We start from the raw sequence: 15,672 nt of genomic DNA on the forward strand, positions 1-15,672 counted from the left end.
TCTTTCCTGCTCAGGCAGGGGGTCGGACTAGATGATCTACCTAGGTCCCTTCCGACTCTAGCTACTATGAAACTATGAAACTATGAAACCTCAAACTGGCAATAATAGTTGCATCTCAAATGGTAATACTCATGTTGACAAAACCTTGGAATTTGGGGATCAGAGCTGGGACACCTTTTTTCAATGGTGTCAAGTTATTGACATAGGAGAACATGTCAGACGATCAGAAATGGAAACTTGTCAAGTGCTGTTTAAAGCCTTTCAGATGTTTAACTTTCCCTGTGCTCCAACTAAGTGTGTGTTGCTTGATGTGAAACATTTGTTTTAATGAAATGCCACCCCAAAAAAATCATTACATTCAGTTAATTGTGACTTGTATTTGTCTCAATGACAGAGCAAAAAAACCTGCCAAGGTATGTCACACTGAAACATAAGGAACACATGGCTTTTTCTGCTTAATAATACACTGTGGGTATATATACATGTTCATTAATGCCCTGTAGTTACTGTTCACCATAGTTACTGTGCACATTAGTTATTGCATACTGTAGTAACTGATAATACTACACAGTAGTGCCAGCAAATGGGTTTTTTCAAATGCTAACAGCACAGTAGCCTAATACGACTGTGCACTAGTGTATTAGCAAAAGTTTTGCTTGGTAAGCTACTGTGCAGTGTTATTAAGCTACTGCATGGTTAGCATCTTGTGTAGATGTGCCGAGTAATCTATAATCAGTAATAGTACTGAAGAAGTGCTATATAACTGCAGTTATTAAGGAACTGTATATCACATAGAATATATTTCTATGTTGTGTTATATATACAGTCGGTGAATAGCTACAGTTATTCAGCAGCAGTATATTGTATGTATATCACAAGGTGGCATAGAATACAAATTATCTTTATATGACCAGTTAGATTTAAAAGTATATATTATTTTAAAAGAAAAGTTAAGGAGCATGAAAGGAAATTGCACAATATACTTATCTTAGACTGCATCACATGATCTGCAGTGCACTGCTTTTGCTTCTATCCACATACCCTTGGCCTCTCTCCCACTAACAACAATAGTGTTCAGACTCATACTGATGTCACTGTTGAGTTATTTAATTTGACTGAGAGAGATTAATGTGTTTATTTAAAACCCTGTTCAAAATGGAAAAAAAATCCCAGGACAATGCTCTTACGTGGACATGTGTGTTTTCAGATCTGATGATTGTAGTGTTACATTAACTTAGCACGAATGACTGTTTATATACACTAACGCCTGGGGGGACCCTCTGATAAGAAATGTGACCCATTTTCTCTGTCAGCCTAAAGCAGGTACTTAGAACTGGTAATGATATTGGGAGCTTTCATCCCTGGTGCTCTAGGCTTCCCATTCCAGCTGTAGGGTCTAGTCCACTAGTGCTCCATCTGTGTTCCCTTCTCGTTCTGTTTTTCATTTACTCTTGCGATACCAGGGCCTGGAGCAGCCCGATATCTATTATGTACAACGGTACATGCTTGCATACATATTACGTTGTGTGCTGGGCCTCTTCACCTCACCCAGGCCCTACCATCTGTTCCTAAGAGATGGAAAGATTTATGTAATGGGAGTTGAAGGTATACAGTGCTTTCTGAGAGGACTAAATTTCTATTGCCCTTTTCCCCAGGGCTCATAATGTGCATCCTCTGGGCAAACAACAACAGGTTGACAGCAGCAAAAACCATTGCGATTTGGAGCTGCGTGCCAAATAGTTCAGTTCCATAGTTTGTCCTCCTTCCATGGTTTGGCTAAGTGCTATCCAACCTTCCATGGTTTATGGAAGTCCATTAGGAACCTGAACTCACTCAGTTCCTGTGCACATGGGTATAAGAATTCACAAAAGGAGACTGTACACTCTACACCCCAGAGGTAGACACCTACTGAAATCACAATTTTGCAATTTTTGTGGAAACAGTGAAAAATGGCAATCTCTTCAGTTGCTGTGAAAAATGGCATCAGCTGCAATTTCCAAGGAAATCAACTTAAATTAAAATTTAAAAATAAAATACTGGTTTTCCAGTGGCAGCCAGCAGCCCCCAGCAACCTGCCTAGGAAGAGAAGGCACCAGCTGGCAGAGCGGCATGCAGGGCAGCAGCCAAAATGAGGCTGCCCCCTTGTGTCTCTCTGCCAAGCAGTGCCAAGATGTGGGGCCTCTCTGCCTATCAGTGCCAAGGGGCAGGGCCACCACAAAATGACCACAGAATCAGCTCTTCAGGCTGCAACCAACACAGACACAACAACAAACTGGATCTATCTCACACAAACTGCCCTGTCAGAAAGTCTGTGTTTTTTATGCAATAGCTTTGAATAATTGGAGGCAGCTACACAAACTAAACATGAATATTAGCCTTCCTCTTACATGTAGAGAAGGAGGACATGTGTTTAGAAAATAGCTTTGTGAACTCTTTACTGAAAATTGAGAATAAGGCAATTAAAGTGAAATATGCAGTGATTATTTCACACCTTTTGACCTCATTATTTTGAGTTCATGGAGGGATTTCAGTTCAGAAAGGTGCTGCCTCATTCAGGTTTCTGACAGATGAGATTTGGTGCCTAGCTTTAATTTTTGTGTAGTATACTTCAGCAGCTCCCAATACCTTGAGATTTGTTGAAAATGCTAGTGAAGATTGCCTTTATAACAAATAAATTTTCCTTTGCAGTGATTGCATCCCCAGCATTGCAGCACTTTGCAAGTGCTGGAGAACTTGAAAGTGACATTAACTAGAAACTGACTCCAACCACTTGTTGGAAGTCAATAGTTGTTTTGTATTCTGTTTCACTTAAATAGAGATGAAAAGGGCCCAGCCTCAAAGTGAGTAAAGAGGACAAGACTGGGCCCCAGATAAGCAGCCTAAAAAGTGAAATGTAAATACACTTTTAAAATGACTTCTTTCACTTACTTTTATTAAAATATGGATAAGAATGTGTGTGCAGCCTAACTATGGTTTATGTTATTGTTCTAGGCTGGATCAATATTTTCCTGGTATCTAAAGAGGTCTGAGAGCCTCCCAGTTGGAATACACCTAAGCTGGATTCAAGATCACAAAGTTTCAAATGTGTGGAAGAAACTGGTTTTGAAGGCAACAGCTGAATAGTGCGAAAACTTCACCCAGGCCTTGTAAGCGGCAGAGAGATTGGAACTTCTGTTTACTCTTTCATACACCCTCTGTTTCTTATGCACTCCAGCACCCCTATTAGTTCTCTGTTCTCCTTCACCAGCCCAGCAGTAAAGAGACTGCTGGGCTGGAAGCAAGGAGATGAAGAAGAGAAGTGGGCAGAAAAGGCTGTTGATTCCTTAGTGAAGAAATTAAAGAAGAAAAAAGGTGCCATGGAAGAACTTGAGAGGGCACTGAGCTGTCCTGGCCAGCCCAGTAAGTGTGTCACAATCCCACGCTCCTTGGATGGGAGGCTGCAAGTGTCACATCGCAAAGGGTTGCCCCACGTTATTTACTGCAGAGTGTGGCGTTGGCCTGATTTACAGTCTCACCATGAGTTGAAACCACTGGAATGTTGCGAGTTCCCATTTGGCTCAAAACAGAAAGAAGTGTGCATTAATCCATACCATTACCGGCGGGTGGAAACCCCAGGTAATTATATTATTTCAAAATGATTCAGCTGTATATTGGCATTTGAAGTGGTACTTGGTGAATCATAACATTTCTTATTGTGAAAGAAGCTTTGTTCATTTGGAAAGATCTGGCTGATCTTTCATCGAATCATGCTGACCAGATGCTGATGCATGCTGATAATTCATCAGCAAACCCTTTTTAACAAGGGGACCCTACTTGATACAACTAAATCCCACTGAAAGCAGCAGGAACTTGTCCAGGGTGCTGAAAGTTTTTCTTCCTTAGTATGTTTGGGTGCTACCTATTTTTGCAAATCTCTCAATACAATCTGTTGTTTCTGTTTTGCTCATTAGCATGAAATTTAGGTATAAATGAGTTTTTGCACGAATATTGTAGTTTTGATTCAGAATGTCCCAATTCACTCTAATCCACAATGAGCTAATGTTAAGACATTAAACTTTAAATTTATTAAAAAAATTAAGGTTGATGAGGGGTGGCCAACCTGTAGCATTAGTAGCTTCTGTGTCTGGCATGTGGTAGATTAGGGAGGGGACAAGCAGCACAATGGCAGATAGGGCAGGAAGCAGAAGGCAGAACAGGAGATTGGGCATGCAGCACAGAGTAGGGAGCAGAAATAGCAGATCAGTCAGGAGAAAGGGGTTGAAGTGGTACATCGGGTGGGTGCAGAGCTTATTTGTGACATTCCTACCAAAAAATTGGCCCCCACTGGTCCATAGGGTAGATTCATTGTCATGAATGGTCAGTCAAGTCTTCTCATGGTATAAACACATAGCAAATTAAAAGGCAGGGGAGGATAACTATAGATAAGCTCCTGCAGGGCAGCTCATATGTCTGTCCACTCTTACCCCACAATAAGTAGAAGCTAAACTGGAACAGGACACTACTGAATGAAAATAAAACTCTACAATTTTAGTTTCCATTACAGGAACATGAAGCTGTCACCAGGTGACACATGGACATCTGCTTCCCTTTTTAGCTCAGTATAAGTTTTCATTTATCCCTACCATCAAAATTCCTGATATATGGCATTTGTTGGGGTTTGTTTAATTGAATGCACACTTGTATGTTTGTTCCACAAATTCCTCCTGCCACTTGAAATTTTTCTGCTGATGATCCTCTTCAGGGTAGACTTCATCAGCTTTGAATGAATCCATTACTCCACTATGAGATTATTTCATTTGGACTTCTATTGCAATGAAACTGCTGAACAATGATTATAAAATTACTTAGTCCAATACTGAAAATATAGCCCATGTTCCAGAAGTTTGATTTGTTAGTGGATATGATTAATAACTCTGCCACTGAAGATACTTGATCAATAACATCACTGTAAAGCAGTGATGCTCAATCTCCAGTCTTCAGGCAAGATTCAGTCTGAAAAGCCATGTCCTCTGGTCTGTAGGGCTCCCCCTGAGTCTGGAAATTTGGGAGTGGTGGAGTGGTGACAGTGTTAATTGCCTCTCTTGCTGCCATATTTTTGGACACCTGGGGAGCCTCATGGGTTGGATGATGTGGTCCTGTGTGCTCAGTCACACCAGCATGGAGAGGTCACCCTATAGCCACTACTAGTGGATGGGGCCAGGTGGGTGCATGGACACATCTAGCATGCAGAGGTGATCTGGTGCACTGGACCACTCCTGCAGACCAGCCCCGTGCTGGATATGGCCTGTGGACTGTTCCTGAAGGTTGAACACCACTGCTGTAAGGTGACACTGCAGTCAGATAAATGAACAATGGGTTTTTGCTTTTTCTTGTAATTTCATGCTTATTAAGTGAGAAAAAGAAATTTAAGATTTTTGAACAGTTGGGCCTGCTCCTCTTTCCTGTGTTCCTTACATTAACATTGAGCTCTCACAGTGGAATTTGCCTGTCTGTAAATATTGTCTTTTCTAAAATCATACAGATAAACTGGTAATTACATGCTGTCAGCAGTTAAAAGTAGAAGGCTTCATTCCATGATTTATGGAAATAAGCTATGTAAAAATCTTAGCAAAGATGCTGAAGAATTACACTATTTTTAAATTTTGTCTTTTCAAGTTGTAGACTTTGCTGTCTTTTTGTTTACCGATGTAACCCAGGAATTACTCCACTGAAGTCAAAATAGTTACACCAGCATATTTGTTAAAAACAGTGCAAACTTTTAAACACAGATTTTTGTCCTCTTTGATGTCTGTTGATAACTGTCCATCTTTGTCTGTTCTTGATGCTGCTGTCTATTTTGGAAGCTTATTCTGTTCATCTGGAAATCTAGTGGTGGGCATTTTTTCAGTGAGATCTCCTTTGAACAAAACAGGAGAGATTCCAATTTTTCTAATTCATTCAAATAACAATTCTGGCTTGCTGAAAGGAAGATGCAAATCTTCCATATCTAGGTTGCCATTACATAGCCTGGCATGAAGTTCTTTGAGTTTCAGCCTTAAGAGTTTAATAAATTGTCCATTGGATTGCTTGGCAATAAATCCTATCCTAATCACTGTATTAATTTTCTTCACAAATGTCCTGTATTCTCTGACTTGCTCTTCCCATGAATTCTATGACATCTGCTGTGTTGGTCCTCTTCCTGATGGCCTGTTCTATACTTAGATCCTTCGCCTTATATCAAAACCTTGTTGTTTGATTAACTTCCTGCATTCTTCTTGTGCCAAAGAGATGGGCAAGTCACCCATTAGCAGGCAGGGAAAGATAGCAGTAATGTCACGGACCTCCATTAAGCATAAATTATTGTCTGAGAATCAGGAGATGTATTGAGTTCTTAAGCTCACGGGTTACCTCAGGTTTGTAATCTGTGCCAACCATTAAAATGCAGGTATATGGAGCCAACAACTCTCAGCTTGTAGCTGTCAATGGGACCCAGGTAGTGCCCAGAACACATTAGCTTTTCCTAATTTTTAAACATCTTCTTTATTACCACGATTGAGAGTTGGAGGTTGAACATAATGCTCCCAACCCTAGATGGTGTGCCCTGGATGGCTCATGTCTTTTTTTCCTGTCTTTCCTCCAGGTCGTAAGTCTGAATTAGAAATGGGTAACTGCCAACTGAAGCTGCAGTTTTAGAATAATGTAAAAGCTGCCTAAGCATTTGAACTATTATTTTTAAATGAGATCACTCAATTGTAGATAATGAAGCTTCTAATGTGCATTGTTGCTGTAGACAGCAAAAGCCTAAGTGAACTTTTGACTTGTTCTAAATGAGTCTTATTGTCAAGAACAGCTCTGTAAAAATGAAGGTGTGGTAACTCCCTAGCAAGAGGGCTGCCTACAGATCTATCCTACCACATTTCTATGGCTGTTAAAATGGAAAAATGGCTGTGTTCCAAGAGTTAAAAGGACACCAGGAAGGTATTTTAATCCTGATGAAGCTTAAAACTGAAATCTGTCACTTTATCATTTTTCCTCTTTGTTCCACATGCTAGCTATTATGTTACTGTAGCATTGCTCCTGATCAAGGGCAGAGGGAATTGCCAGGAGCTGGGTGAATTTAATCTAGGGCTAAGTGTCCAAAAGTCGAAGATTCTGTAGAAGTATATGCACAGTCTGAATCTGCAGGTATGCTATTGTACCCTGCAGGTATGCTATTATTTTTAAACAACAACTAGAGAAGATACAACTAGGTAGCAAATGTCATGCTCACTAATAACTTCAGTCAAAGGCACAATATGGTCATATAAATGCCATAGGTATTTGCATATGGTGCATGGACAGGTTTTCAGCAAAATCCACAAAGGTAAATGAGGGTAGAATGTACTGGGCAAACAAGAAAACCGAGAGCAGCAGCCTCAGGCCTCATGATCAGTATATTAGCCAACATTGTAACCACTTGTTTAGTCAGGAAGAGGGATTTCTCCCCAAAGAGCCATCTATGATGCTGGGTGAAAATTGGAGGAAAGGGGCAGCCAGGAGTGGAAGCAGTCTAGGCTGCTGCAGATTGGGTATATGGGAGTCCTGCAGTATTTCATTATCTTTTTTGTAGTCACCCTTTCTCCAGCACTGTTGCATCTTAGGGTCAAGAGAATGGCATCTCCATGCAAAGAAGCAAGGAGAACAAAGAACTGTGGGAGATTCATTAGCCACAAACATCAGAACCTCCACTTTAGCTTTGCCTGTAATTGGATTATATAGTCATCAGAACCTTCACTTTCCTTGCCTATAATAAGATTATAATCCAACAATTAGATTCCATACATGGAACATTTTTATAAATTTATAAATTTTCCATGTGTAGAATCTAATTATTGGGGGTTCATCTGATGTTCTTTGTCATCTTATATTCAGGTAAATATAATAGCTAGTCTATAAGGTGCAAATCTACCCTGCCTCCCTCTTTTAACTTCCCAGCCCATCATTGGGTATCCACTTGCAGCCTGGTCAGGAGGAGGCAGCAGTGAAATGTTCCTTCTCTCTTCAAACAGCCAGAGGGAGGTATTGGTCAGGTAGATGCATCCAGTTTATTAGGCAGATCAGAGGCTGATTAGAAAGATAAAGACCAATGGTAGGGCCTCTAGTTAGCCCCTTGAAAAGAACCTGCCCCCACTGACTTCTCCTTCCTAGTGCTTGAGAAGATGGCTTCTCTTTTGGCCCTTGCTCCAAGACAGTGGATCCCCTTTTTACTTCCTGTCTGACCCCAGTCTTTTCTCCTGGTCGTTAGCACTGGATCCTCAGGTTTTAAGGTTTTGGGGACATTTTAAATGTTGTATGTGCCTGTGGGTATAGAATTGTGGCTGGGGAAGGTGAGAGGGACAGGAAAGCATTGATGGAAGAGGAATAAATTGCCAAAAGGATGATTTTTGGGTGGGAAAAAGTGGAAAACGACAGGAGAGAGAGAAAATCCAGCATGGAAATAATGAATGCAGAAAAAGTTACACCTCCATCTGCAATAGGAAAGAAAAGAGAGGAGATGGAGTAAAAGCATGAGTGGAAAGTTCTCAAAAAGTGAGACTCAACAGGGAGTTGAGGTTTCCCTGGTTTCTAAAACAGGGAGTGGATTAAAAAATATACCATGATTGAATACAGCAAACAGCTCTTTTCTTCTAAATTACAGGGCTTGACCATGGGGCCACTCTACATTCTATAGTACAAATAATTACTATGCTGGTTAGTAGATTTCAGGTGTGAATAGATGAACAGCTCTGCCGCTACAAAGTGGAAAACCAAACTGTAGTCACACTTGCTATGGAATAGAGCAGACAGATGATGGATTTACAATCTGTATGGTCATTTATAACAGACCTGTTCATTGCTTTGTGCTTCCATGAATTAGCAAAGTGACTATATACCTAGACCCCTAGTACACTACTAGGTTTCAGGCTAGGGGAACTGAATAAACCTTTTGAACTGGTTATGTTGTTTTCCCATTATTGAGACAATTTATCTTCAGCCCAAGAACAAAGCTGCTCGCTTGTCTTCTGTTGGCTTTTTGGTTTATAAACTAGCACTTCCTATGAATTCCTAACTATGAGAGGCAGCTTAATGGATAGGGCACCCAGTGGGAACTTCAAAAGTTCCTTGGTTTAGATCCTGATCTTGTTACACTCGTGCAAATCCACAGTAATTCTGATGATTTCAACCTCGAATTTTTTGTGTAACTGAATTCAGATCTGAATCTTGCAGCTTAACTTTTTACTATCCTGACTGTTTGGCATTTAAATTCATGTAGTAATGCTATATTTTGTTTATGCGCGTGCACACACATACACACAGACAGAAGCTGTACATATTTCTATCATGTATATGTTTTAGTTGAACTTGTATCTGAGTTTCCTTTAGAACAGTGGAAGCTAACCTTTTTGGCAGACATGCCACGAATTAGCCCTGTACCCTCTCCAAGTGCCACTCAAATCCCCTTCCGCTGCCCAATTTGCTGTTTTGCTTTCTGCTTCCTGACATATCTGGTACTGTAATGTCTGTCTCCTTCAGTGCCACAGATTGGCTACTCCTGATTTAGAAAATACCAATAAATGCCTATCTCCATTATCAGGTACATAAACAGCTTTTAAAATCTGGCCTCTTTTCTTCTTGTGCCTCAGTGTTCAGGTCTATAACGTGCAGTTAATATATGTATTGACCCCTTCAACCTTTGAAATATACAGAAGGAATACGTTAGATAGTATTATTTACTATTAAACGGGGCTCTGAATTTGACAACTCCTGTTCCTCAAGAGGATCTTGGAAATCTTTGACTTACCCAGCAAGGTCTGTAATCATGAAGAAGGTAAATACAGCACTTCCATTTTTGGTGTGTGTGTACGGAGCACATGCTTTAGTGTATATTAACTGAAATCAGTGGTCATTAGGCTTATGGAGACACAGTACTCTTTTATAGCTGTAAATAGCTATTTAGTAGCTCTGTGTGTGTCCAATGCTGTCCCAGAAGAAAGACTGGGTGTTGAGCGAATTTATTATTCCCTGGTTTCAATGAAGGAAAATGGATAAATTGATCTGTTACCTGTTCTAACCAAAAACAAATCCTTTTTAAATAGTATTTAAAAGTTTACAGCATGTTTATATCAGCATTCAAAGAGTAGAACAAAAGAATGACATTTTCATGGGGTTGTACTTGTGACTAAAAGAGGTATAATGTGCTAGAATGAGATTTTTACTAAAATATGTCCATCCTTCCTTTATTTACAGTGTTGCCTCCAGTACTTGTTCCAAGGCACAGTGAGTTTAACCCGCACCTCAGCCTCCTTGCCAAGTTCCGAAATGCTTCTCTCCACAGCGAGCCCCTGATGCCACATAATGCCACTTACCCTGATTCTTTCCAGCATCCTCCCTGCACCCCTTATCCATCATCACCCAGCAACATCTTCTCTCAGTCACCTAGCAGCATCAGCTACCCTAATTCCCCAGGAAGTTCTTCTGGACCTGGAAGTCCATATCAGATCACAGGTAAGAGGAAAAGATGGACTCCAGATGTTCTTTCTATCAGTGACCCTATCTACATGTGCACTTAACTGCAGCATAGACTAATTAGCTGTGGAGTAAAGCATCACTGTCTATGCGTGCAATGGTATTAGGCCGCAGTAAACTAATGCTGCAATAAGATAGTCTTACGACAGCATAATTTACTGTGATTAAATGCATGTGTAGACGCTGCCCACAGGTGTAAATTGCACCCAGTCAGTCCAGCCAGACTCCTGCCTGCTGCCTAGTCGCATGGCTCTACACTTTCAGCATCCTCATGCTGCAGCCAGCCCCTCCACAGCCCGATGCTGCCACCTGGCATAAATACCACCACCTGGTGTAAACTGCTCCATCCTGGCTCAAATTGCTGTTGTCCCAGATACATGTGTAGACAATGTGCCTAGGAGTAGTTTATTCTGGCTTAAACTGCTCTGGAGCTTATTGCTTCTAATTGCACGTGTAGACACACCCAGTGGCCACATCTACACAAGACCCTGACTGGGCAGTAATCAGAGTTACTGCGCAGTTGCACCAAGGAACGGTTTTGTGATGCTGACTGCACAGTAGCTCATGACTACTGCTCAGTAGCATCACATCATGCTTCCTGCCACGTGACGCTGCTGTGCAATCAGCGTCTTGTGTAAGCATGGCCAGTGGGTGTTAAAGGGCTTCTGTGTAGAATTTGATCTTGCTTGCTTTTCAGAGGCTGAAGGAAAAGGGTGAATGTGCTATGATTGGAGTTAGGGAGTTACAGAAAGGGATCTGTTTTATCACCCAAGGACTCTGGGGAAGCCCAATAATTTAAAAACTTAAGCAAAAAATTCAGGAGTGCTTTGGAATTCTCCAGGTTTAATAGGCATTAATAGGCTCTTCCTTGTGGGGAAAAAAAAGAGAAATTAAAATGCAAAAATATATGTGTTTGTGAACCTAATTCAGGGAAATAAAAAAAAGGGTATAGGTCTGATACATTGCCAGTTGATGGTGGTTGAAAGATGCCTGTTGATTGATATGCCTGTGGATTTTGGGTCAGCTGCCTGATTTTTACTACAGTAAAGTTAATACAATTCGTGGTCCATATGTTGAACCTCTTACACTTTTATATTGTTTTAACATGTCAGGGATATATTGATGCTTGTGTTATTCAATAGAATGGATGAAATTTGTATTGCTGTCTTTATTCAAATTCAAGATGAGTTTTTTTTCCCCAGTAGGCCTGATAGAGATTTTTGGGGCCAATACATGTAGCCAGTTTTTAAGGAGGCATATTGGCCAATACTGATCTGATTTCCAGTACACAGCTTTTCAGTTTGAAGATCTGCATCCAGCTGGTAAGTCTGGTGTGGTGGAAGAGGAGGGATGGAGTGTGGAGGGGGAGGGGGACAGATCAAGGCCCCTGCGGTGAGAGAGGGAATGGGGCTAGGGTAGGGGCAGGCACTTACCAGCTGGGGCGGGGAGGGGCACGGGACAGAGCCACAAGTGGTTCTGAGCAGGTGCAGGATGGAGGCGCGGCTCATAGGAAGGAGTGCTTGTCATGGGGGGCAGCTCTCACTGCTGCACACAGCTCATCTGGTGCTCGTCTGGTGGCTCCCGCTGCTGCTCCCACCACTTGTTCAGGAGGGCATGGCGGGGGGGTGCCCCCGGATCTGCCTGACTGGGAAGAGCCCGGCCTCAGCGCGCCCCACCCTGCCCCACACAGATCAGGAGGCACACGCTCCCTCCCCATTCCCTCCTAGATGAGCCGCACACAGTAGCAGGAGCCGCACCCCCGCTTCCTATGCCCCCCAGTGAACGATGCCCCCAGTTGGACAGCACCTGCCCCAACCCCAACCCCACACCCTCCCTCACCACAGGGGCCTTTATCTGCACCCCCACCTCCTCGCCCCTCCCCTTCCACCGCACCAGACCTACCAGCTGCACACAGCTCTCCACACTGTCGGCTCTACTTCTCACTGCCTATGTGCTACACTGCAGCTGCGCACACATGCAGGCATTTATTGGACAAATTATTGGCTGCATCAGGCCAATTTCTCATACAGAAAATTTTCTTTATATTGGTGCCAATCTGATATCGGAATAATGTATCAGTGCACCTTTAGGAAAAAGAAAGCCCAGTTTTGGATTTGAGTACCAGCTTGGGGCCAAGGCCAAAGCTGAGCTACCATCTGCCCCACCATCTGGAATGGCTCATTTGGTGGAGAGGAGGCACATGGCTGGGAGAGCACTGGGGAGACTGTGGGGTATGTGGGGGGGTACCATGTGCCCTAATCTCCCACCCCCTAGCCTTTGTGTCTGTGCCTACCCCCAACCCCCTGCCTCTGACACCCCAGCTCCCCTTCCCCCAGCTATCCCCTCTCCACTAACCTTTTGCTCCAGCTCTGCTCCTTCCAGCTCTGACCCAGTTCAGTCAGGAGCTGCTGACGGTTCTTCTTGGCTGGGCTGGGTTGGGGCCAGGGCCATATTGCCACTGACTGCCCAAGAGGAACAGAGCTTCAGCAAAACACATGCAGGGATTGGAGAGTAGGGGGGAGCCAGGCCAGAGAAGCCAGGCTCTAGGGGGTGGGCAGTGGGTTGGGGGGCAGGCTGCACGAGGAGCAGGGAGTGGGGGAAGCAGGCTGCAGAGAGGAGCAGGCACAGGAGGCAGGGTTTGTGGGGCAGGCACAGGCATGGACAAGCATATGGTAGGCAGGTAAAAGTGGGATAGACACAGGCATGGGGAACAAGGATCAAGGGAGCAAGTGGCAGGGGTCTGGACCTTGGCCCCCCAGCACAGCAGCGTAGGGGGCGGGAATTTAAAACAGTCTTCTGTTAAAATTATAACAAATTTATAATTTTCCATGTATAGGCTCTAATTACCTGGGGGTGGGGTGTCATCTTAAATTCAATGTCATCTTGGATTCAGGTAAATACAGTGTGAGGCAAGGCCAAGTTAACATAAGTGTGGAAGCCTTCGTTTGAATCCTGCTTAGGGGACTAAAACAACTTTCCTGATTTACACTTCTGTTTTTTTGCATGGATGAGTTCACATTTGAATCTTGTAGCTTAACTTTAATGTGTTGAGTATTGAGAATTTAAGTCTTGTTTTTAATATTATAATTTTCAGTTTTATATGGAGTAGAGAAACTATTTTTAATACTTAAACATCCACTTGACTTGGATGTTGTGAACACTGTAAGATTTGTTTTTGTTCTTCCTTTCTGTCTCACTGGCTTTTTTAAGATTTCTTTCTTGTATCATTAACAGGAATTCAGATTTTCTGTTTGCTGTGGAAAAACAGGATTTTCTCTTTCAACACTTTTTTCCCTTTGAAGGAGAAAAATGCAGGAAACTGTGGGTTTTGCCTTGTAGGCTGACAGAGTTCCAGCCTGTAAGGGGATGCTTGGGGCTGCAGGGAGTGGGACTCAGGGGGCACTATGTGCATGTGTGCGCACACACATGTACGTGGCAGCTAGGCAGTGGTGAAGAGCAGTTCCCATACCTCTCTCCAGGTAAGTCTATGGGGGTGGGGAGAGGGACACAGGTGAGGTGTGGGAGGGGGCGGGGGGGGGCACAGGCAATGCAGGGGCGGGCAGGTGGCAGCAGCATGTGCCTCCCCAGATTTCTGTGCCCACAGTGTAGCATGGGGCTGCAGCCACCTGGGGTGGACCAGCTGTGGGCATGAGCTGCCTCTGCAGCCCAGTGGGTGGGGCCTGGTATGGGAGGGAGTACCATGCCTCCATGTGAGGCACCTCCTGCCTGCTCAGCAGCAGTGGGGGGCACAACTCTGTGTCACCACTGCTCTGCCTCACCGTAGTGGCCATGGTGTGCAGTGCTGTCTCCCTCCCATGTCAAGTCCCGCCTGCTGGGCTGTGGAGGTTGCTTCTGTCCAGAGCTGGTCCAGCCGGGCTGCAGCCCTGAGCCCCACTGTGGGTGTAGAAATCTGCAGGGGGAGGCACATGCCCTCCCCACTCCCCCAGTGCATGACCTGTGCCCAGTGGCAACCTGAGAGCAATGTACCCTCTAAGGTATAGCAATCTATGAGCATGCTGTTTTGGTCCATGAGTGTTCCACTTCTGTCTGTTCCTGAATTGGTCCTGCTTCCCCCTTTCTGCATATGCTGCTTCAGTCTGCCCCAGTAGCTCAGCCAAAGCTTCCCAGTGGGTCAGAGTAGCAGTGTCTACTCTTAAGTCTGTCCGAATTTGCTGGTACAGTTATAATGAGGCTTCCAGCTCTTCAGTTCTCAGTGGATCCTCTTTGGAAGCTGGACCAGGGAAATACCTGCATTCAGGAGCATTAGACTAGAAGGGACCTGCTGGGAAATCCCAGGTGAGGCCCCTGCACATGCTGGCAGACAACTGCAATAGGGTCCACAATGTCCACTCTACCCCTTTCACATACTGTAGATCCGGGGAAGCCCCTGCCCCAAAACTCCACTGTGCTGGGAGTGGGACACACAGCAGGAGCACCGAGACCTTTGCCATGGCAATGGCAGGGTGTTTCTTGGGCAAGATGTGTTCAAACTAATTTTATTTCATCTCAGAGGAAAGGCAGCAAGAGGGCACAGCAGCCCCCCTGGTTCTCCAGGGATCGAGCAGACCTCCTGAGGCTAAAAAGAAAGGCCTACGAAGGATGGAGGATGCGATTCACTCCTGGTGCTCTGGTGTAGTGCCCAAAGACTGGAAGAAGGCCAACGTGGTGCCTATCTTCAAGAAAGGGAGGAAAGTGGATCCGGCAAACTATAGGCCCATCAGCCTGACTTCTATCCCGGGGAAGATCTTAGAAAAGTTTATTAAAGAGGCCATCCTTAATGGACTGGCTGATGCCAACATCCTAAGGGATAGCCAGCACAGGTTTGTTGTGGGTAGATCTTGCTTGTCCAATCTCATTTCTTTCTATGACCAGGTGACCTATCACCTGGACAAGGGAGAAGAGATTGATGTCATATATCTCGATTTCAAAAAAGCCTTCGATCTGGTATCCCATGATCACCTTTTGGCAAAATTGGCCAATTATGGCCTTGGATCCACCACGATCTGCTTGCTAGAAAATTGGCTCAGTGGTCAGACCCAGAGGGTAGTAACGATGGCAGTCACTCATCATGGTGTCCTGTGACCAGTGGGGTCCCCCAAGGCTCTGTCCTTGGACCCATATTGTTCAACATCTTCATTAATGATGTGG

The 15,672-nt window shown here is 43.9% G+C and overlaps 1 protein-coding gene across 3 annotated transcripts in view; it reads left to right on the forward strand.

Annotated features, from left to right (window-relative positions):
- Positions 1–2,972: 2,972 nt before the first annotated feature.
- Positions 2,973–15,672, forward strand: part of SMAD9 (SMAD family member 9) — a 43,179-nt gene continuing 30,479 nt past the window's right edge. For all 3 annotated transcript variants that reach the window (XM_019530058.1, XM_019530059.1, XM_019530060.1), the window contains exons 1-2: positions 2,973–3,615; positions 10,246–10,503. In XM_019530058.1, coding sequence (XP_019385603.1) covers positions 3,204–3,615; positions 10,246–10,503 — 670 coding nt within the window. In that variant the 5' untranslated portion in view covers positions 2,973–3,203. The remainder of the gene's footprint in view (positions 3,616–10,245; positions 10,504–15,672) is intronic.

The sequence above is a fragment of the Crocodylus porosus genome, unplaced genomic scaffold, assembly GCF_001723895.1.
Source record: "Crocodylus porosus isolate Cpor-Errol unplaced genomic scaffold, CroPor_comp1, whole genome shotgun sequence".
NCBI lineage: Eukaryota > Metazoa > Chordata > Crocodylia > Crocodylidae > Crocodylus > Crocodylus porosus.